The 25,407-nt window shown below is 41.1% G+C and overlaps 1 protein-coding gene across 1 annotated transcript in view; it reads left to right on the top strand.

Moving 5' to 3' along the window:
* Positions 1–25,407, top strand: part of LOC131038501 (RNA pseudouridine synthase 2, chloroplastic) — a 188,844-nt gene that overhangs the window by 93,104 nt on the left and 70,333 nt on the right. Inside the window, exon 4 of the mRNA XM_057970948.2 lies at positions 24,663–24,865. Within this exon, the coding sequence (XP_057826931.2) occupies positions 24,663–24,865 (203 nt within the window). The remainder of the gene's footprint in view (positions 1–24,662; positions 24,866–25,407) is intronic.

The raw sequence follows: 25,407 nt of genomic DNA, 5'->3' as shown, positions 1-25,407 counted from the left end.
CCTTAGTCTTGCATAACAACACTTTTGAACGAAAATCATCATTGTTTGACAAAGATAAGATCAAGTGATATCAAGTGGAGGAAATTGGTTACTTCAAGTATATAGTCAATTCAATAACTTAAGGTCTTTTAGCCATTTCCTTTGACCTCCTCACTCAGCGACTTAAGGATCTTATTCGCTGAACAAGATCAGCAAGCTAAACGATTGCAATGAAAAGGCACTTCCTTTGTCCTCCAAGATGTGCGCCTTAAGGATTGCACTACTTTGTTCGCTATGCAGAATGTGCGCCTTAAGGAGTGCAACGAATTCCTTTGCCTTCTTCAAAGTGCGCTTTAAGGTTTGATGATTTCCTTTGCCCTCTCAAATGTGTGCCCTAAGCTTTTAGGCTCGGTCATTGCTACGTCAGATGTGCGGCTTAAGGAATCAAGTGATTTCCTTTGCTAGGTCAGATGCGCGCCTTAAGGAATCAAGTGATTTGCTTTGCTAGGTTAGATGTGCACCTTAAGGTTTTAGTTATTTCCTTTGATCCCCAAGATGTGCACGCTAAGGATCAGCGCTCAACTTTTGCCTTCTAAGATCAGCGCTTTAAGAAATTATGTTTGCATGGGACCCACAACTTGAAGAAAAAAAAACGTCTGATTTAAATTTGAATTTAGAAACCCAAGTCGGCCTTTAGTCTTATTGCAAAACATTTAATGAGGTTGGCCTTGTGATGAGTTATGACACCCATTCAAATGCCTTTAAAGGTTAGCTTGATCATTTCATTTGATCGAACTAAAGTGATTTCTCATTGAAGCCATTGATCTGATACAACAAATTCATCCTGAAGCAAAGTGATTTTAATCAAAGACAGGGTGAAGTCATCTGCATTGATCATTTTTCACAGTGAATTCGTCTCCAAGGAGTGCGATTTAATTCTGATCAAGTATTTCCAAGGTTATCATTGTTAACCACGGTGAATTCAATTGGATTGAAGGGTGATTTTGACAAGGACTGAGAAGACAACAAACCTGATCATTACCTACAGCAAGCGAACTTTTGAATCTGCGAATTCTGGAAGCATAAGTATCCAATTCATATCAGTAACCTTGCAAACTCCAGCAATTGACCTCAGGTGTATTCAGTTAGAAGGGCAATTTTGTCAAAGAAACAACCAAATTGAAGTTCCTAAGCTGTTTTAAAACAATTCACAGGTCTGGAATAGGGCTCATTTAATGATTTTTACACAGAATCAGACTTTGTTTAAGACTGATCCAGCTTATTGCTTACTGCTTCTATGAGATTTTCAGTATAGGAGGCTTTACTTCAAAGCATTTCAATCATCTAACTGTGTTCTAAGACATAATTTATTGATTAGATGATTATGTTTAAATTTTACAAAATAGGGTTTTGTATATGAGCCCAAGGGTTTTAGATATTGAAATTCTCATCTTAGGTTATTGATTTTACTTTGCAAGCATTCATATTATACCACAAGGCTAACTTAGACAACTCTCACAGGTAGGGCATGGTCGGAGCATGACAAACTCTCATCAAGGAGGACTTAAAGGCAGATGCAATGGAATCTAGGATTGTTTCATTTTTGGAGCAATGTAGGGGATATCAACCTAGGTCAATTCAACATGAAGAAATTCCAAGGATCGCTTTACACCATCAAGCTTTCTGGGTATTCTAAGAAGATGATCGAGAGTGGAATAATACCAGCGGCAGGCTTCCCTCCAGCAATGCAGTGCATTGAATTGATCGTCGAGTGCGCTAGGCACTATGATACAAGCATGAGAATGATAGTGATGCTTGAGGGTAGAGAGATGGTGAAGGATCTTGGATAATTCGGATTGCCACTCCGAGAGTAGATAAGCCTGAAGGTGAGATCACAACAGAAGAATATGATTTGGAGACTATCGACCTAGGTCCTCCCATCACTAATCAAGCATTGGAAGATATGAATGACACCATGAAGACAGTTCATGATATGCTCAAGTTGGAGGTGGAGAAGAATAAGAAGTTAAGAAAAGGAAAATAGTGTATTGAGAAGTCATCTTTATCAGTTCAAGATACCGCTAAGACAACATAATCCTTTGGCCACTCCACCACCATTGCCTCCTCCAAGCTTACTTGATGATTTTGAAAAGATGAAGGCATCGACACAACTAATGTATGCTTGGATCAACAAAACTTTCAAGAGGGCAAATGCATTCATAAGGAGTTAGTAGGAATATTTGAAAGAGCTATGGCAATCCTCGAAAGAACTCAAACACTCATGGTGACATATGATACCTTTGTATACACTAAAGATTTCACGATACCCATATTGCAAGTAATGAAGAATGCACCAAGACAAACATTGGTGAATGAATGGATATTGAGAGAAGGACAGTCACCTGATTTTCAACAGTGGTGTAATTTGCTTTGCATGAGAAGACTCATATTCAAAGATATTAGTGGAGGATGCATTCAAGTGGACTAGGCTATCAATTTAATACATAACAAGATCTTGGAAGTAGCCGAGATCACTCTTAAGAAGGAGAAGAGTGAAGGAATTGATATTGATGCCGATCAGCTAACTGAGTGGGTGAAGACTATTCACTCATTCGCTGTACTCGCCAAAAAGATGAGATTTCAGGCTAGATTGGGAAGCAACGTTCGTCTCAAGCTTGGATGAGGTCAGCTACTTGGAAGAACAATTGAAGAACTTCCCTGTAGTTCCAATAACTAAGATTGAATCAATAACGTCTAGATTCGTTGAATTTGCCATAAGGGAAAAGGATAAGGGCAACAAGATTCTAGAAGATAGTTTTTTATGATCCTATGTGGCATCAAATTTTCCTATTGGAGGATTTTTCCTCATATTTTGTGTCAAATGGATGTCACATTCCCATTGGTTGGCATTTAATATTTTGCAATAATTAGGTATTTTGGTTGTTACAAACCCTAATTAGGGTTTAGGTGGCAAGATCTCGACCCTCAATTTTAGTTTAATCTTGGCCATTCATTGTAATTGGGAGCTCTATATAAACTGAACTCATTTCATTTGTAAGGATCGATTAGAAGAGTTATGAAGAATTGTTGCTCGATGCTACAAAAGTTAATAAAATCATTGAAGTGTTCGTGACTTATTGAGTTTTGGAGCATTTGCTTGTTTCTTCATCCTTTTATGAGAGCTAATATTTAAAAGAAAAGAAAAATTAGAATAGAATTTGCTTTAAGAATTTTAGATGAGTGAAAGATGCATGTGCATGATTGAAAGTGAAGCTCGTTATCCATATTACTAACACCTTGCCGTTGGTAAAGTGCCCCATGTAGTCAACAAAATCCATTTTAGCAAAAGCTTAACTTCAATTGCTATTCCATCATTGATATGCTTCATCTTGAAGGTATCTATGCTTGTGATAGTGATTTGAAAATCAGCAAGCTATCCCTAGAAAATTGCACTAGCATTGTGGAGAACTATATGTCGAAGCAAATCTTTGTTGAGCTCACTTGAGATTGTCCATTATCTTACACTCCTAGCATTAGTATATCATTTCTAAACCTTACTCCTTTTTTTCATTTTTTCTTATCAAAGATTAGTAGAAGTAGAAGAGAGCAAAATCACAATATCATTCGAAGAACGTCATACCATTAAGCTTGAATCAAATTTTTATGTAGGTCCCCTCGCAGGTACAACAAATCACGTCATAGCATTGAAGCTATCCAACACGTCAAGACCCGACATCGAGAACCTTGGAGTCATCTCAAGTTATCCTTTTTTGCTAATCTTCAGCATTTGAGAAGTGTTTGTTCAAGAGAGGATAGAGTATTCAATACTTTATTTTGTGTTCGATTGTGCATAAAAACACCATTAACAAAATTGGTGCTAGAAGGAGGGCATTGAGCAAAATAATAGCGTTTCAGATTATATGGTTTTGATAGAAGAAGAGTTACTTTTGGGTGAACAAGAAGACATCATTTCACAGTTTAACACTCTTGCCTGGAGAAATCAAAGTAGTGCGGCTGAATTTAGACAAGTGAGGAATGTCATTGACAAGGAAGAAGAATTGGGAAGACAACCTCCAACAGTCGTTATTTCTAGAGCAACCAATCAATGAAATCAATCTATTATGAATCACAATGGTGCTACTACATAGAGGTCTATTTCCAGTGCTACAACTAAATTTAGGATACGACAACCATTAGGACATTATTTCAGGATTAAAAGATCTTGCTTGGAGTGAAAGAAGAACTGACGACAAGTATATTGAAGTGCATTTTGTCTTAGACGAAGAAAAAGAGAAGGTTATTGAGATTGGCATTGCTATTGAAAGAGCACTCCTTGATTAGAGGTTTCCGCTTCCTCCCCCATACCCTTGAAGAAATTTAAGACTACACGCTGGAGCGCATTAACTCGTTCTCACCAGAAAGTTTTCAAAGAATTCTAAGATCTACTCCAGGGGAAAGAGATTATCAGGAATTGAGATATAGCCCTAAGCCTAGACGTGGAAAGAGAGATACTTCGTCCAACCAAGACATACCCAGTGGTGAAGACATCTTGGGATTGTTCACAACTCCGCCACATCAGTATCAAGACCAAGACCAAGGGGCGGGTCAAGATCAAGGGACTAGTCAAGTTACCATAGTTCAGCTGGTTGTGCAAGTAGCTAGTCAGTCAAGTACCCAATCAAGTTCTCAACCAAGTGAAAGCACAATGTCTCATAATCCACCTCCCACTCCCCCTCCACCAAATGGTGTGACGTGGATGGTCAATAATCCATCTCCACTACAGTTTGCAAATTATAACGATATGCCAAAGAACCCAAAGAATTTTTGTGCCAAGTATCATGCTAAAGATCCAAAGCAGATTGCAGAGGATCGCATCAAGTTATTTGAGGATCATTTAAGGAATGGATCGATCTGATATGGAGATGTAGCATGCAGACTCTTCCCCTACTCCTTGGGAGATGAGGCACTTGCTTGGTTCATTCACTTACCTATAGGATCCATCACGTCATAGGAACTGCTAAAGGACGCATTCCTCGACAAGTTCGGTCTCCCAGTCACACCGACATAATTGTATAGACAGTCCTTCTTCTTTCAAGAAAAACTATACTCTTTTCTCTTCACAGAAAAGTAATAGCAATTGGAAATAAATAATAACAAATATAGAAATGAGACTTTTTTGTAGGATTTGGAACATAAAGGGAAGCAAAGTTTCCATGAAAGCACAAAGACCTCCGTCACTTCCCCGGGACAGGAAAACAAAAAGAAAGCTCAAAGTCGTCAACTATCTGTTCTCCTATCAACCTTTTTAGATGATTTTCTGCTAACTAAGCACAGTATGTAGCAGCTCAAAGTCTAACAACATGATGCACTTCACCTTATATGCACAAGTCTTAAAAATAGAAGCAACATAAAGTCTACAAGCTATCTTCCCACTTGAGCTTTCCACACTAGCTTCAAATATGATAAGAAGCTCAAAGTCTGCAAGACCAAATCTGAAAACCAAACATATAACTTTAAATACAATTAGCAGTTCAAAGTCTGCAAGATTGAATTTAAATCCCTCTTGAACAATAGAACAAAACTCAGAATCAACTTCAGAAAATGTTGTCACATAACAACTTGAATTGGCACAAAGTCTCAACACAACTTGCCTCTTTTATTGAAAGCAATTTGTTGTCACATAACAACTTGAATTGGCACAAAGTCTCAACACAACTTGCCTCTTTTATTGAAAGCAATTTGATTTACATCTAAGCTCAAAGTCTTAGAGTGCACGTACAAACTGGCAGAATTTTGTTGCATTGCAAAAAGATAAAAATTACATTAGATCCCCTCAAGTATTTATAGGAGAGGAACCTTGAGAAAAAGGTGGGAGGATCCTAACTAACTTGAGAAATTCTCTCAACCACCATGACTTATTCCAACTACAGTCCTAATTGAACTCAACTTGTAGTTGCTTTACGTTTAATTACAAAAGTGCAAGTGATGAGTTAACTTGCAATTACAAAGTTTTTTTTTCATGTAACTTGTCAAAACAAAATTACAAATGCATAATTGAAATTATTTTGTGTTCGAAGACACGACTCTGTTGGATACAATGGATCACTGAGAGGGGGGCGAATCAATGATTTAAACACTTCTTTCCTAATCAGGGATATATCGGTAGAATATAAAATAAACAGAGTGCTGACCAATAAACCAAACAATGCAAACTAAGTGTGTGAAAGGATTTGCTATAAAATCATTATGACACATACACAAGAATGCATCACATAACACCAGATATACGAGGAAAACCCAATGTGGGAAAAACCTTTGTGAGAATAACTGCTGGAGATCTTCTGCTCCAATCCAGCCTCACAATCAAAATGATTTGATTACAATTTTAGGGCACCAACCCCTGATTTATGAGTAACAACTCAAAGGAGCACCAACCCTTGATCAATTTATAGGCTACAACCTAAAGGAGCTACAACCCCTGCACTAAGCACCTACTTAGTGAAGACAATATGAAGATTCGAATACACAAATAAATTCCCTGTTGCTAATGAAGTTTTGCAACGCTTCAATACTCTGCACTACTGGTTTCAATCTTACCGGTCTGTGAAAACTCCACACACCCTGCAACAATGCCTTTATGTAGATTTTTACTCTGCTAAAAACTTCTCTCCCTCTGACTTTTGGATTCAATTCACACTTGACCACACTTTGCCAGATTCTACCTCTGTCGGTTTTGACACCTCTGTGTTCTTCACTTACTTTGCCGGTTTGTCCTTTACACTCTTTTCTTGTTCCTTCTCACCGGTACACAAACATTTCAGATTTTTCTTATATTTCACTCAAACAGACTTTGCCCACACACCTTCATTCTCTAACATCATCCAATATTAGTCGCAGGTCGACATCTTTTAAACTTGAGGCTTCCCGCCAAAAACTAATTCAAACTTAGGACGGTTAGGGTTTCCCTCCTTTGATCAAATCTGTATCCAATCTGATCCGATCTGCCTTGGATCACTCACCTGCTTTGAAGGGATAAAACATCTTGCGTTTTTCATCTGTCCAAGGCATGTTTGCCTAAAATAGCAAACCTAACCTTGTTTTTCGGTCTTGAAATCTGTCGACACATTTATGATCCAACAGTTTCTTTCTCGAGGTCAATCTGCAATCGTATTTCATGCTTGGATCACAATCCCTCAATTGTTTGATCATTCTCTGTCGTCCATTCTTCCTCGAGCCGTATTAGTCTGTTATCAACCTGTGATTTGTGGTTTTATCATTTAATGACCACCTACTACACAGACAACCATGTCGATGAACATTTCACCGACCTCTGCATGTTTTCCACCTCAGCTCCCCAAGGCACACATCAGCATACATTCAACTCACCGACATAAGGTCGGTTCAAACTAGAACATCCGACAAGTCCTTCTACCGGTACAAAGCCTTACTGGTATGTCCAACGCACTGAACAATCATTGTTACCGGCAACACATCCTCCTGACAATTCATCTTGCCTTTCGGCATGTCTTCATGTCATTCTTTCTGTTTTGCCTACCGGGTGTTGTTGTGATTCATATAATATTCCGCCTCTTCATCACAAACAAGCAGCTAACCTTCATACCGGTTTATGCCTTACCGGTTATCACTCAAGCGTGCCAACACACTCCTGCATCTCACCTCATACCGGTGATATCATCTGTCAACTCAGAACATACTTCTCTTCCACTGTTCCTGTCTTCTTTATGCCGGTTCAATCTTCTTCATACCGGTTTACACTTTGTATTCGTAACCTGCAATACCGGTTGACATCAATGACAACTCAATGCCAACAGACTCTAACTACATCATTCTTTGTTTGTGATGATCTTCATGCTGCTACAAGATGTTAGAACTTGAAGTATTCTCGATCGGTGAAGACATCTCGAATCGGAAGAAGAACTTGCACCCTTGATAGTCTTTATGTCTTATGCCAACAAACTTCAATCTTATTTTCTTGCTTGGGGTAGTACCATTCATTCGGGAGGGAAGGGGCTGCCTTCCTCTTTTCATGTCATGACCATCTCTGTCTTGAAAGCATTCTATAATTTGCATCCATGAATTGTTGTTGTATCTCTTCTTTGTATCATCCTCCAATCTTGAAATCTGCTTGCAAAATAAGGCCCATGCCTTAATTTATTGATTTGGTAGGTCATGCGTGCAAACAAGACTAACATAGGAAGGGATAAATTGAAGCAAAAATGGGCTCACAAGTGAATTTCGGGTTCTGGAAAGTGCATTACATGTGTGGAAAAACAAGAGCATTGACTTGCAAATATGGAGAACAAACATGCAACTTCATGTGTGTAATGGGTAACTACAAGTTTGCACTTGTAATTGGACGTTAGAGACTCATTTTCAAGTGTTTTTGAGTGCATTTTGGACCAATTTCGGGTTCTGGAAGGCTGACTACAAGTAAGAGAATATTACAACTTGCACTTGTAATCGGGTTTTAAAATCCCGATTGCAAGTAAATAGGGAAAAAATGAAGAGGGGAAAATCATACACATTCACAACTTGCATTGCAAATGACTTATCAATTGGGAAGAACATATAGAAACCCAAAATCTTGCTTGAAGAATGCCCTAGGCAAAGAAAATGAACTTGAAAGGAACTGAAATGCTCTTTAAATAAATAAGGAAGCCACCATATTATGATTGCAATCAGCAAACAGAATCGGTTTTGCCTTTAAACAGTTCCACAAAAAACGGCTATGAAAGAGAGAAAGATTTTACTTCAAACACTCATTAATGGGGGACGTACAAGATGTGTTTGCAATGTGGCAAGAAGGGCGAATCTCATGCTCCAAGACGTGGTAAGAACCAGCAAAATGCCTTCAAAAATGCCTAACGTGTTTCATAAAGCCATTTTTGTTGATAAACGTGGCAACAAGTAATGATTCCTAACAGCATAGCATGAATGTGGAACGGATTTAGGGGAAGAATGCCACCAAAATCGGATTTGTGGGAGCAAAAATGCAGGTCAGGTTCTTCCTTTCAAACTATAAGCAAATGTGCTCTCCAAAGATGCAATTGGGTTTTAAAAACCCCCTTTACAAGTTTTAAATTGCATTACTTTTCCTTCACATGAGCAATTTCGGGTTTCTAGGGAAGAAGAGCACAAAAATAAAAAACAAATCGACTTGCAATGGGAAAATAAAACCCCTACAACAACTAAAAGACATAAAAACGTAAAAACTTGTAATAGGGAAATCAAATTCCCATTACAAGTAAGACAAGACACAAAATCACTTTAAAAACTTTAAAAGACTCGTAATAGGGAAATAAAACATCTATTACAACTTAAAAGCACAAAGTAGGAACTTTTATGAGAAGTTACAAGTTCTCATTAAACTTGTATTTTAAATTAACTTGTAATCTGTCCATAAAGTTGCTACAAACAACTTAAAAGACAAAAGAGGAAAAAGGGAAATAAAAAGCAAGTTACAAGTTACAAGTTTTTATAAAGTGGACTTGTAATTGCTAGGACAAACCCCTTCAACACTAATAAATAAAGGAAACTCTAAACTTGCAAAGGAAAGAAAATTTTCCACGAGAATAAAACCCACTTTGAAATACAATTTAATAATAAATAATGATAATAAAATTAAAATACAAAAAATAAACATAAAAATTAAATATCAATACACTTATTTAGTACTGGTTAATCATCCATTTATCAGCAATATATTATTAAACAATGAATAACCATTTATCTTTATAATAATAAATTATTAAATAAAATATTAATTTACATATTAATTTACAATCAATATTAATTATTATTAAATATTTATTAAATGAAAACATAGTGGTAGGCCAAATCTGATGCATGTCAGATTTGTCTGCCTTTAGTGATTGACCAACGGAGAAATCCTATGACCTCTTTGACAAATGATTATTAATAGCTAATGGGCATTAGAGATATCATACCTCTAAATTATTATATCCGCTGTACAGATGGTCACAATCTTAGAAGCATATTTGTCCGTCCCTGTATCTTCACGATACCAGTCCGTGTCTACCACCCAGGAGAAGACAGGACATTAAGAGTGCAGCATTGACCAAAGCAGTGACTAAATAATATAATTGACCATAGCATATACGACAATGACGGGGAGGTAGAAACTAGTTATTGGAATAACTCAAGGCCACGATACGGTTAAGCACATCAGCTACTACCAGTCGATGACACATCCCTAATATGAAGATGCTTAATACTGAAGGACTATTACTTAATTAGTTATCAATTATAATATGGGAAGGTGCGATCAGCATACAAGACTAAGCATTAATAAATAGGCACCAGTCGTATCTTTTGGAGATGCAACCCCTCATATTCACTATCAAGATATAAGAAGGTATTTTCAACCATGGAAGGGGGGAGGAAGTCACCTACGAATTATCTTAATTCAATCCATTTGGATTTGCCTCTATCGAGTCTTTGCCTTCTTATGTATAAGCCTGTCACAAGCACCTGACTCTACGTCAGGCACAACACCCCTGATATATATATCAGAAACAACAGGAGGGAATTTCGTAGTATACTGCCATTGCATAGTACCTATGGTAATATCAGACATACGAAAGATTCTGCATCATATTTTAGATTTCGAACCATCATACCCATTATAGCAGATAATAGTCGCGGATTATATATATACTGTTTCAGATAATTATTACATTTAGGGAAAAATAGACATACTCATACAACAGGTTGTGGTATTTCCTCAAAGATTGGGTTAATTATTTTAGAAAGAAGTCACCTATGATTCAAGTGTTAGTTAATTGTCTCACCTATTACATAAGACACAAGACATAAAATCAAGTCACCTATTACATAAGACACAAGACATAAAATCACTTTGACTTAAAAGACTTGTAATAAGGAAATAAAACATCTATTACAACTTAAAAGCACAAATTAGGAACTTTTATTAGAAGTTACAAGTTCTCATTAAACTTGTATTTTAAATTAACTTGTAATTTGTCCAAAAAGTTGCTACAAACAATTTAAAAGACAAAAGAGGAAAAAGGGAACTAAAAAGAAAGTTACAAGTTACAAGTTTTTATAAAGTGGATGTTGTCGGGTAATTAAGCATTAAGGTAAATTGTGTTAGCATCGGCAGTTAACCCGTCGGTTGTTGGCAGTTGGCACCGGGTAACTGACCAGACTCCTTTATATTGTATCTGTTTCCAGTCTTTGGACATGCTATTGTAGTCGAACATATTGCTATCATTGTATGTACTGGCTTATTATGAATCAATAGAACACTTGTGAGTTCCATATATTCTGTGTACTTCTGTCATTTATGCAATGTCTCAACCTGACACCCCAGGGGGAAACATTTGACGTCATTGCCTAAGTAAAAACTTGGGAGCAACGGTGAAAAGGACGTACTACATAGATAATGGGACAACCATTATCTGAAGGAACGAGTGACCCTGACAGAGAACCTGAAGAATTGTTCGAGGGGGAAAAGACACTCACGAATGATTTCTCCTGTATCCTACAGGCAGCAATTGAAATGCACGTAAGGAGGGAAGCCACAGCCGAAGATGTCCAAGAAGATGCTGTGTGGAATTCGCTCAGAGTAAGCCCCGCTGTGAATCGGTTGATGAGCAAACTGCCTAACCTTTTGGCACAAGGATTTTTGGCTCTCCAAAACCGAAGGGAAGACATCTACCGAGAGAACCAACGGCAGCAAATTCTACGGGAATTTAGGGAGCGCCAAGAAGATGAGCGCAATACATGAACTCTGACGGCCAGGGAGAATAAATAAGAACGCCCCCATTGTAATAAGTATGTCAGTGACATACGTTATGTACGAGGGATGAAGTAATAAAAAAAGAAAAATTGTGTTTTGTGTACATGGTGTGTGCTTGCTGTGTACGGAAGTGATTTATGCCCAATATACTAAATAAGGACAAAAATAAAAAGATACAAAGTGACGAATGGGAAGTGGCACAAAGAGCGCTGAATCTCAGACAACAGATAGAACGAAGGTGTAGGCTAAGGCAGCTTGCCGATGGACGACTGGCCGAGGGGTTGCTCGAAGGGAACCCAGGAGGTGTCACGGAGGTTGCGGAGGCAGAGATAGACGGAGAGAATTACACTCTCTACACTGTTGTAGGGTTGCCTGAAGGGAACCTAAAAGAAGTCACGAAGGGTGCCGAAGGAGAACTCTACAGTTCGCCAGAATACCACCATAAGATAAGAAGTCGCGAAGAGTTGGTGGAACAAACAAGGCGAAATCTAAACCTGATCGACTCTACCAGAGACCTACTAAAGAACTTGTCCATTTCGGAGGACAACCAGAGGGAGACAACCAACCGGAGAGAGACGACCGAAGGTGACGGTACGGCCGAAGGTGCCGGAGGAGCACAAGGGTACCGTACGGGAGGCAATTTGTTGGGTTCGGGATCAACCTTCTCTAGAGGACCCACGAGTGGAGGGTCAGGTGTAGGAGGCCGAGGCGGAGGATCACCAGGTACAAGCACACAAGGCATCAGAGGACCGAGACCCAGCGGTGGGATGGCAAGTAAACAAAAATTGCCAAAGTTCACAGGGGACGGCAAGGAAGACCCTGTATGCCACTGCCGTACATGTGAAACTATTTGGTCCGCCAACAGAGTGACGGACCAGGATGACTGGGTACAGCAGTTCCCAGCCACATGACATGGAGTTGCCATAGATTGGTACTCCGATGTTGACAAGCAAAAAGTGGCCACGTGGGCCAATCTACAAAAAGAATTCAAGGAGGAGTTTCGGTTGCTCCATGATGACAATGAAATCGTAGCCGAGATATACAGTACCAAACAAGGTACCAAGGAGATAGTACGGGCATATAGCAGGAGGCTGAAAGAATTGCTGGGTAAAATGGAAAGCCAACCCGCAGATGGATTGAAGAAACGATGGTTCGTTGAAGGGTTGAAATCCTCCCAACGGAAGAAGATGAAAATTGTACCCCCGATGTCATATGATGATGCCTATAATAGGGCGATGGACCTAGAGAGCGAACACAAAATGTCAAAGAAGAAGAAAAGTAATAAATACTCATCTGACGATGATGAAGACTCTGACAGGGAAAGCAACAGCGGTGGTAAATCGAGTAAAAAGGTGCACGTGCTCCAAAAGGACATGGAACGAATGCTGTAAGAATTCAAAGCCATGAAGGGGAGTACAAGTAAGACTGAAGCAAACGACGTGTGGTGTACGGACTGTAGGAGTGACGGACACACCAAGGGGTCCTGCCCCAAGAAGGCTTTCTACGACATTTGTTAGATTGCCGGACATTTGACAAAAGAATGTCCCTACAATATGAAAACCAGGAGCCAACAAGTTCTCTTCACGCAAGAGCAACCGGTCGTTGGAACTTCGCAAACCGCCAACAATAATGCATCATCTGGCGGATATCGGAACAATCGGCGAGGGGGGAAGACCAATAATAACAATAATAATAGGAGCCGGATCCAATATGATGCGAAGGGACGGCCAATGATCCAGTGCCAAGCCTGCAATCAATGGGGCCACTTTGCCAGGGAATGCACCTCAGAAGAAACTCCACAAAAACTATGCAAATGGTGTGGGCCTGGAGACCACGATGATGGAACTTGCCCAAAGTCTGGAGTGAACTTGCTCAACATGGATAGGATGGAGGAACGGGTATTGGCAATCACATGGTCACAGGCAAAGAAGGCCACATACTCGGACCCTCGCACGGAGAAGCAGCGGGCGCTAGAGGCGAAGGAAATGTTGGCACAAGGGAACACTCAGGAAGCGGCAAGTACTTCCTGCTCTGAGGCTGAGGAAAATATCTTGAAGCAAATGCTGCAGATTGAAGTACCTGTGAAGATGAAGGACCTCCTATAAATGATGCCGCAATTACGTACGACACTCCTACGTACGGTGCAACTAACTCCACAGAGTCGGGTGACCCGGAATACGGATGTTCCCTGCGGAACACCAACAGACCCATTGGTCTTGACACTATACAGTGGTCGGCACCCGGCGGTGGTAGAAATGGGAACACTCGGCACCATTTTGACTGATACCATTGTTGACGGCGGGCCGGGAGTGAATGTGCTTCCGGAAGAAACCTGGAAGAAGCTTGGCAAGCCGACACTATGGCCGTCAACCTTCAACTTACTGGGAGTGGATCAACATGGTATCAAACCTCTTGGAACGCTCATGGCGCAACAAGTGACCATCGGGACACAACCATTTGTCCTTGACTTCGTGGTGATTCCGCTCGCCAAGAAAGGATATGATGCCATTCTTGGTAGAGGGTGGTTGGTGGCGGCCAGAGCGAATCACAACTGGAAGCATAACACGCTGTCCATGGAGAAAGCCGGGCAAAAATTTATTATCGACTTGTAAACACAACTCGTAAGTGAAGAACTTGCGTTGGAATCGGAATCGGATGGCGAGGGCGGAGTTGACAAAGGAAAGTACGGAAGGGAACCGGATGAGGAAGGTGTCCTGGGAATCCAAGGATGTTCGGAAGATGAGACCGATTCCCTTAATGGGCTCTTCCACTGGCAAATGGAAGACTATGAGCTGCTGTATGGGTGCAACATGTTGGAGGTTGACGAGGAGCCGGACGGAAATGAATTTCCGCCAGCGTACGGGGAATACACGGAAGAGGATGCTCCTGTCAATGAGACACCAGCACATAGGTTTGACATGACGAAACCAATCCGGTACGAAGAGTCCGTAAAACCTACAAACCTCGGCATGGAAGCAGAGCCAAGGAACATCCTGGTTGGCGATGACTGGAATCCAGTCCTGAAAGCCACCGCGTTTAAAATATTCATGGAATACAAGGATGTATTCGCCTGGATGTACAAGGACCTCAAAGGGGTGCCGCTAGAACTGTGCGTACATCAAATTTCACTCGTACCCGGGGCCGTACATGTACAGAAGAGGCCGTACAGAATGAATAAAAACTATGCTGCGAGAGTGAATGATGAAATCGAGCGTATGCTTGAAGTCGGGATTATTTTCAAAGTGCAGACCAGCGAGTGGGTATCGCCCATAGTGATATCCCTTAAAAAGGAGGCAAACCAGATCCGAATCTACGTGGATTTCAGATGCCTTAACGCGATCACCATAAAGGACCCGTTTCCAATACCATTTACGGATAGCATCTTGGAGGAAGTGGCCGGTCATGAAATTTATTCATTTATGGATGGATTTTCTGGGTATAACCAGATATCCATTGCCGAAGAGGACAAATTAAAAACGACCTTCATAGTGGAAGATGGCGTGTACGCGTATAACCGAATGCCGTTTGGGTTATGCAACGCGTTAGCGACATTCCAACAGATAATCCTTCACATATTTGACAAGATGTCAGTAGAGAACTTCAGGGCGTTCCTTGACGACTGGTCCATCTAAAGTAACCAGGATGCACATCTGGCCGCACTTGGCGAATGCATGGAGAGATGTAGGTGAGCCCGCCTAGCACTCAATCCCAAAAATGCAGATTCATGGTGCCTCAAGGGAAGCTGTTAGGACACATAGTGTGTAAGGCCGGACTCAAGACTGACCCAGACAAGATTAGGGTGATAGTGGAAATGGAGGCACCGACAGATGTCACGAGAGTCAAATCCTTCCTAGGACACATAGGGTATTATAGGCGGTTTATCAAAAATTTTGCTTAAGTATCTTGCCCTCTGGACAAGCTAACAAGGAGAGGTGAACGGTACGCATGGGGGATGGCTCAGGAAGAGGCCTTCCAAGAATTGAAGTCACGGTTGGTGGGTGCGCCAATCCTGACATATCCTGACTGGGACAAAGAGTTCCGTGTACACGTTGACGCATCCAATTTCGCCATAGGGGCCACACTGGCCCAGGTTGGCGATCACGGGCTAGATCACCTGGTCTACTTTGCAAGCAGACTCTTGTCGAAGGCAGAGAAACATTATAGCACCACAGAGAGGGAAGCCCTCGGGATGGTGTACTCTGTCCAGAAATTTCGACATTACTTATTGGCCACCCCATTCACATTTTATGTGGACCACTAGGCGTTGATGTACCTGGTAAACAAGCCAATTATCCAAGGACGAATCAGCCGATGGCTGCTACTGCTTCAGGAGTTTACATTCAACATTATTGTAAGACTCGGGAAGAGCCATGTGATAGCTGACCAACTATCGAGAATCCAGTCAGGAGAACCAGCCGAAGGAGTGAATGAAGATTTTCCAGACGTTCACTTATTTCGCATCGCCGTTCTCCCCGCCTGGTACACAAGCGTTGTGGAATACTTGTCGACATCACGGTTTCCGAGGGAGATGCCACCAGGAGAAAGAAGGAAACTGGTACTGAGGAGCAGAACATTCCAACTCATTAATGGCTTCTTGTACAAAATGGGACCCAACCAGGTCCTACGACGATGCGTCCTGGAAGAGGAAATTCAGGGTGTCCTAAGGGAAGCACAGGAAGGGCCCGTAGGTGGACACATGGGGCCCGACACCACGGCCAGGAAAGTTTTGTTGGCAGGACTGTGGTGGCCAACACTACATAATGACGCCAGAGAGTGGGTGACGAGCTGTGATACATGCCAACGGGTCGGACGGCCATTGAAAAGGGATTTTATGCCCCTCAACCCATTGAATGCCCAGGAACTGTTTGAGAGATGGGGATTGGATTTCATCGGACCATTAAAACCAAGTAGAGCTCGACGATGCGAATACATTGTAGTGGCGACAGATTACTTGACCAAGTGGGTCAAGGCACGGGCTTTGCTAGACAACTCGACGGTCATTACAGCAAAATTTATCTATGAACAAATCATTACGCGGTATGGGATTCCAATCCAACTGACGAGTGATAGAGGAGGACGTTTTGTAAATCATATAATCCGGTTGCTAACAACGGAGTTCAAAATCTTCTACTCCTTATCAAGCCCCTACTATCTGCGGACGAACGGGCAAGCCGAGGCGACCAATAAAATAATCGTGTCAGTGATTTATAAGTCTTGCAGAGTGGAGAAGGATGATTGGGAGGAGCGCCTACCGTCAGTACTTTGGGCATACCGAACGACTTATAAGGTAACTACAGGACAGACTCCCTTCCAGCTAATGTATGGACAAGAAGTCGTGGTGCCAGTTGAATTCATGGTGCCGAGTCTCCGAATCGCCATCGACAATCGACTTGGCGACATGGAAAGCCTGAGAAAGAGACTGTACGCTTTGAACAAATTGGATGAGCGACGAATGATGGCTCAATGGGTGACAGAGACGGCACAACAAAGGCGGAAGAGTTGGCACGACAAGCATTTGCGAAGAATGCGGTTTAACCCAGGGCAACTTGTATTAAAGTTTAATGGGCGCAACGAGATCAAGCTCGGAAAATTCAAGGTAAAGTGGTTGGGCCCTTTCAATGTTCGCGAGGTCGGCGCGATCAAGCTATGGACACTGGACGGGCAGGAGGTGCAGGACACAGTGAATGGCTCTAAATTGAAGGTGTACCATGAGCGAGAAGGACCCAACCGACGGCACAAGTAAGAAACACAAAGAAAAAAAAAAAAAAACTGCCCAACTTGCAGTGTACCTACCAAATCAAATGGAGGTTCGATGGCAACACCCGAGTGGGGTCAAGGGGCAGCACAACCTTCAGAACCACACGAAACTTCATGGCGCACACCGTTTTCATTATTTTTTGCAGGAACTTGTCTTTATTATTTTTGTGAAAATGAAGGGAAATTGCAAGTGGTGAGCAAAAAAAAAAAAAAAAAAATTTTTACAAGTCGGAAAAATTTAAAAGAATGTTAAGTGCCGAAGAATTAAAGGGGGACTCGTTCATAGTAAGTCCGTACGAAACTGAAAGACAGAGATCTGTACGGATTCCACAAGTAAAGGAAATACCGTACGGTCAATAAATAACACTCCACGAATCTTAGAAGAAAAATCCGTACGGAAATTAGAGTACGGGAAGGAGTGCCAACAAAGGAAAAGCGAATTCCGTACAGAATCTGGTACGGCGGGGAGGCAAACCTTCCGTACGGAAATTAGAAACAGTGAAGGGAAAAGTCCGCACGAAATTAAAGTGGCTAGGAGAGGAACAAAACTGTACGAAATTTTTTTGGCGACAGTGCCAAAGATTTCTGTACGGAAAGTGGAGAACTAGAATTCCGTACGGAATTCAGACGCAAAGTCCGTACAACCTTCGCCAGTAACTGGATTTGGCGTGACAAATTCCATACGAACCAAGGGGCTGCTATAGTCAAGAAAAAGTCCGTACGGATTCAGGGGTGCCAGAGGAAAACAAATTTTCCAAGAAGTAAAATACTGGCCGTACGGACCACGGAAGCAAACTAAAAGTACCATTGAGACAAGGGGAATAAGAGATTGCAATCGGAAGAAAGAACATGTGAAGGTGCCCAGGAGAGGAAAGCTATAAGTTTGGAAAAATAAAAAAAATAAAAAATCATTTGATGGCGTCTAGCGCCAGGCAGTTGAAAAAACTGGATTGGAGGAGGAGACTACAGGATTCAGAGAAGACAACCAGGAAACCGTTTACAGACTGTCCTATGGATAAAGGGAAGGTTGTTGTACCGAATACAGGCAAGAAAGAAAGGCAGCCTAAAGTCACAGCGGACACAATCACTTTCGAGGGGTTGAACGACAATGTGTGCAGGCAATTGTGGTTGGAGGCGCAGTCCCTAGATGACATTTTGGTGAAAACACAGTTAGGAAGGGCACGGGTGCATTGCACCATTCAAATGCCGATATTCGCCATTCGGGATTTTGAGCCTTGCCTGCGCATGATGATAAAATCGTACAATGATGAGTTGCGCAGTTTCTCGTTCAAGTATCAGCACACAGACGTTACCGTGTCTTTTGCTCCGGATGACTTTGCGAGGGTTTTTGGCATTCCTGATGAAGGGAAGAAGGTGGACAAGCAGGCGATGAAGATATCTGCCGAGAGGAAAAATCAGCTGCTACAACAAATATGTCGGGATAACCTGACCAGAGCAGAGTGGGACAGGATTACAGCACCCAAGGGGCGAGGACTGAAAAAATCTTACATAGTACTTGGTGCATGGCAGTGATTGCTCGACTTGATGAAGAGTCATCTCGCAGGAGCCAGTAGGGCCTCCGACACAGCCGTGCCCATGATTGCATTGATGAACGGGCTCCGAAATGGGACGGTGTACAACTGGGCTACTGTGCTGTCAGACCGCATTCATGAGTTCCTCACACTAAAGCACAAGGCATTCTATATGCCCTACCACGCCATTGGGTTATTCTTGGACGCAGTCTGTATACAGGTGCCGGAAGAAAGGCGAGGGTGGCAGCCGCGGGACAACATTGACCCTACCGCGCCCTCCATTTTTTACTGGACTCATTTGGATACACACAGAGGGTATGCACCATCTAGCAGGAAGCGGAAGCCCTAGATACAGGTAGTCTCTGCTAGCGAGTCGGATTCGGCCACTAAGAGTAGTTCAGGGGCAGAGTCGGAGGAGGCATCTTCTCGTTGTTCGGGTGGGGATACTGGATTTCGCCTCTCACACACAAAGGTACCGTATCCAGAGTTGGGTATGAAAGAAGGCGCAGGTGGTACGGTTGCCCTCGGTCAGATATCGAAGGGGATGTGGGGACTGCCAGGAGGAAGAGTGGTCCGACCTACGGGTGTTCAGATAGGGAGGCTAGTATATGCACCCGTTGTGTTGACTACAGATGGGACCGTGACACCATTACGAGCTGCAGGAGTGACAGTGGGAGCCATATTAGCAATCCCTGTGCCGGGGTTTGGTCAACTGCATCCTCGTCCCCCCCTCGGGCAGATTTCACAGGTCCCTAGCAGCAGTGTAGTTCAGCCGAGGGACACAGCCCTTATTCGGACAGAGCTAGTGGATGGAGGTGGAGAGATCAGGTTAGACAGGGGTGACGTTGAGGGAGATGATACAAACTCATGGTTGGAGCAATACTCAGCGCAATCGAAAGCCCCAGTAGGACCCCCTCCTGCCACACTTCACCGTCAAGAGGTGGTTGATTTAGAGGGCAGTGACTCTCCTCATGAGATGCGTGCACAGGGGGAACCTACGGACCTACTCCAACACATGGGTGGTGCGGAGGATACGGTGCCACAGGTAGACATTCCGATGCCTGGTTCTATAGAGAACCAGCCCACTGCCTTGACTTAGTTTTTGGCAGTAGTAGAGAGTGAGGCACGCAGACTTTTGGCCTTGATGGAGGAAGGGACCCTAGGGCAGCTAGCGTTGGAGGGTCTCCTGGCATTTGCTACCGGAGGAGTTGCTGAGGCGTTTCAGCGGTGCTTTGTTGACAGGAGATGGCCTCGCGTGGATCTTCCTGTGATGTTGGAGGAGTGGCAACACCCTGGACAGACTGGAGAGAGTCAGGTGCAGAGCCTACTCAGGAGGATCGAGCAGGCCATACGGGATAGTCATTTGGCGCATCGTCGTGCTCAGCAGGAGGCAGATATCACTAGGGAGACATTGGAGTTGGAGTTGGCTCAGCAGAGAGTCCAGACAGGGAGTATGGAGGAGGAGTTGGCTCGTGTCCGCACTGAGTTAGCAGCAACCTCAGCCGCACAGGTGGCAGATAGGGCTTTGTTGGAGGTCAGTTTGAGTAGTACGAGGGCAGAGCTGGATAAGAAGCATACTGAGTTGATGGAGGCCGTATTCAGAGTGCAACGGTCTCGGGAGCGCCAGCTGGTGGCTGAGAGGGATCTTCGCCACCGCACAGAGCAGGCGTTGCAGCTCCGGGAGCAGTTGGCCTCTTCCTCATCCACGGGACCATCAGGGACGCCATCTCTACCCCAATCCCAGTAATTTGTTGTTTTGGGGTTTCAGTTTTGCTTGTACATCATTCCCATTTTGGTTGTCTGTCGTCCGGAGATGACGTTTCTTTTTGGGGGGGATGATGTTGTCGGGTAATTAAGCATTAAGGTAAATTGTGTTAGCGTCGGCAGTTAACCCGTCGGTTGTCGGCAGTTGGCACCGGGTAACTGACCAGACTCCTTTATATTGTATCTGTTTCCAGTCTTTGGACATGCTATTGTAGTCGAACATATTGCTATCATTGTATGTACTGGCTTATTATGAATCAATAGAACACTTGTGAGTTCCATATATTATGTGTACTTCTGTCATTTATGCAATGTCTTAACCTGACACCCCAGGGGGAAACAGTGGACTTGTAATTGCTAGGAAAAACCCTTTCAACACTAAAACATAAAGGAAACTCTAAACTTGCAAAGGAAAGAAAATTTTCCACTTGTAGTCCAGAGAATAAAACCCGATTTTGAAGGAAAAACATAGCAAACAAACTTAGAACGCGATGAAATTTGAAACACAGATCGAGGATGAACCAAAGATCAACCCTGTTCAACAAGAAGCAAAATTTTTGCCTCGGGAAGTGTGCCTTAAGAGTAAAATCTTCAACCTACATTGATTGCTCTGAAACCCGAAATTGCACAAAAAGCTAGGAAAAAGAAGACCAAAACTCACCAAAACTTGGACAATGATGGCAAAGACACCCCCAATGATTTGACACTAACAAATGTGAGTTCTATACCTCGTAATACGTGCTTTGGAGACAAAAACAACACATTTAAATCAAAATTTTGTAAGGGTTGTCACACTTTTGAAAATTCAAAAATGAGGGCAACAAAGTGAATACAAGTGCTTGACTTTGCAATTAGGGTTTGTTAATAAGATGTCCAAAGATGATCCAAATCGATGAAATTGCCTAGCTTATATAGATGTTGGAGGACTAGCATGGGCCCACTCATGTTGAGAGTTTTTTGCCATTTTAGATTCAAATTTGAGCCACTAATGGTGTCATTGGTATGCCCTAATGATTGGTGAATTCCTTTTTTTGAACGGTGAGCTTTCGTGAAAGAGCATGGGAGAAGGCAAGGGTACAAGTAAACACTTGCCAACAAATTGAGTGGAGGATACTCCCAAGGTCCACACTAGGAGTTTGGGAATCCACATGTCTAAAGGATGCAATACTATGGTGGTTTGAAGATTGTCATAGCAAAAGGATGCAATGGTTGTAGGGAGTGAGGATTGGGGGTTGGCAATACCAAGTGCATGGGGAAGTGAAAATTTGTAGATCCACAAACCATAAGGGAGCAAGAGGCTGGGGATTAGGGTTTTCAAATATTCAATATTGGTAGGGAAACGAGGAATGGAAGAAAGCCATGATGATATGAGAGTTTCAAATCTCAGCTAATTGTTAAAAGTGATTTAGACATATATACACACACACATATGCACACACGCATGCGCCCACACATACACATGTGCACACACACACGTGTACATTTAAAAACTTGTTGACTCACAAGGCAATACACTTGGCAAGTCACTCACCTATGATTTTTGGCAATTTCTCAGTGCGTCACTTGCAAGTAAACCTGGTTGTGATTTTTAGGTGATTTTTGGGCAAGTCATTTTTATGTAAACTTGCCACTATTAGTGATATCGATAATAAACTTGAAGAATGCCTCATAACAGGTTGTGGCTAGAAAAACATCAAAACACTTCATTTACCACATTTTGATGACATTTAGTGAATTTTTTAGGTAATATCAATGGATTTTGTGTGATCTTGGGTTGATTTGGTGAGTTTTTTGGCACCATTTGAAAAGTATGTAACAATGTTTGGGCATGTGTTTTTTATTTTTCAGATTTTTGTTTTGTTTTCCTTTCTCATTCTAGAGTTTTATTATTCCCTTTTTTAGTATTTTCTTATTATTTAGCTAGCTGCTAAGCTTGACTATCTTACTATCTTGCATTTTTTTATCTTGAATTCTCTTTATTTTTGGGGGTTATGTTAGGGTTTCAAATTCAGTTTTTTGTTTGAGATGACATTGAGTGACAACCTGGAGCATCTTGTTTGGAAACGTGGAACCCCAAAGGGAGAAACATGACAAGTAGTGTGCAATTATTCTGGGAAGAAAATGAAAAGCATATGGCCTCAAATATCATCTTACATTGATCTGCAGAATAAATGTTCTTCTTTGTAATAAAGTAGAGCCTGATGCTATATGAGAGCTTATATCTCTCCTTTCTTCATATGAGAAGCAACGGAATGAGCAGTAGTAGATGCTATTATGAATCTGATTGCAGCTGAAATGATAGTGGACACTATGATATTTGAGATTTATGATCATATGACCCTTGTTTCTAATAACTCTGACTGATGATGTGTATTGAACTTGTTTTCTAATCTATGAATGAAGGAAAATTACTTATGAATTCTCTTGCTAAATTCAGTTTTGTGCATGCTTTTTAATATATATACATATATATATATATATATATGTTAGGTTGCTGAATCAGCACATATACTAGCCGATTCTGGGTACGAAACGTCCCAGAATTGGATCTTTGTTCAAATCACCTATGGATTTGACTAGGGTTCGAATTTTTCCCACCTGAAACGTTCCCAACTTTAATGTGGCAATTCCGACCGACTAATGACAAGGTGACGATTCAAGAGCTAATCTCGAGCATTTCAAACAATGTATAAAATTTTCAAAGGGTTTTTGTTCGATTATTTTGACCTAATCATTTTGTTTATATCAACCGCTTGAACGCCGAATACACCACACGGGTTTAAGCTGTAGCTATGGAAGGAACCATTAAAGGGAAACATAAATTGTTTTCTGGCGAAATTGATTAGTCGATGGCAAGCGAACAGAGAGATGCGACTGTGCGCGGGATTGTGAGAAGGTGTTTACTATGTAAAAGAAGATAAAAACCAGCAAATGAAGACATTGTTGCAGATTTCATTTCTTCCATGGGTTTCATTCACCGATCCGGTCACAAGTGCTTCATTTTTTTCGTTTTTTCCGCTGTCTTTTGTTTTTCATTTTTGTTTGATTTATTATTTATTTTTACTTTTGGATTTCAATTTTTAATCTATTTAAATAAGCAAATGTTTATTTATTAAAATAAATTATATATGTTTATATTTATTAAATTAATAAATAAATGTTCATATAATATTTATGAAAAATGAATATTTATTATTATAGATATTTATATTTATATTATTATTATATATTCAATTTCCATATATATATATATATTTATATTATTATATATAAATTATTAAATTCATTATATATATTATTTATTTGAATAAATAAATAAATGTTTATATACTATTTATGGAAAATGAATATATATACAATTATAAACTTTAATATGTTTTTTAATACAGAGGTACCCAAAATGTACCCAACCCCATGAAAAAAAAATGTCGTACTGACGTACTGTATCCACGTACCCGTACCTGATTCAGCAACTTAGCATATATGCACGCACACACACAGATATAAATATATATATATAGACACACAGACAGATATATATATATATATATATATATATATACACATATATGAACCCAGTTAAATTTTTTTGACTCTGAACCCACATCAGCATCATAGCATATAGCATTGAGTTACTTTACTTCAGTCTATTTACAAATAAGCTTCTAATTATCTCTTTTTATCTTGAACTTTACTCTTCCTTTTAAATACCATTTGCTGGAGCTTTCTGCTATCAATGCATTCTAGTTTGTTTATGCTCTGAATAGGTGACTAAATACCATGTTCTTTAGAGTTTTCTCATTTGACCTTTTCCATTTTCACTGCAGGATGAAAATGCTCATGCCCAGTTATCTGATCAATTCAAAAGACACACTGTTCATAGAAGATATATTAGCCTTACATGTGGTGTTCCTCATTCAAGTAATGGTTATATTGAGATCCCCATTGGCCGTGATTTAAATAACAGAATCCGGATGGCTTCAGTTCAAAATCCAACTCCCAATAGGAGGGCACGCCTTGCTGCCAGTAGGTGATTCCTATTATTTTCCTTTTATGGGGAATTGTTAATATTATTGAGTTTAAGCTTAATTATAACAGAACTGTCCCTCAAATGCTACTTTAATGTGAATTCATCTTTGGCTTTAACTGAAGATTTCTAGTGTCCAACTATGTAGGTTCTTAATGATGTAGGCATGTAGGTATCTATATCTTTCAGTGTAATATGAACCACAATTTACTTTGGAAACTCTTACAGCAACTTTCTGAATGGCTGCAACTGGATGTATCCATAGACCCCACAGAAAATTATTTCTATTCTGTATTCTGACCAATTTTAGGATGCCTACAGTTTGTGTCGTTCTTCCTATTATTTTCCTTTTATGGAGAATTGTTAATGTTATTGAGTTTAAGCTTAATTATAACAGAACTGCCCCTCAAATGCTACTTTAATGTGAATTCATCTTTGGCTTTAACTGAAGATTTCTAGTGTCCAACTATGTAGGTTCTTAATGATGTAGGCATGTAGGTATCTATATCTTTCAGTGTAACATGAACCACAATTTACTTTGGAAA

The sequence above is a fragment of the Cryptomeria japonica genome, chromosome 10, assembly GCF_030272615.1.
Source record: "Cryptomeria japonica chromosome 10, Sugi_1.0, whole genome shotgun sequence".
NCBI classification, from domain to species: domain Eukaryota; kingdom Viridiplantae; phylum Streptophyta; class Pinopsida; order Cupressales; family Cupressaceae; genus Cryptomeria; species Cryptomeria japonica.
The sequence above is the reverse complement of the archived record's forward strand: the minus strand, read 5'-3'. Positions and strand labels throughout refer to the sequence as shown.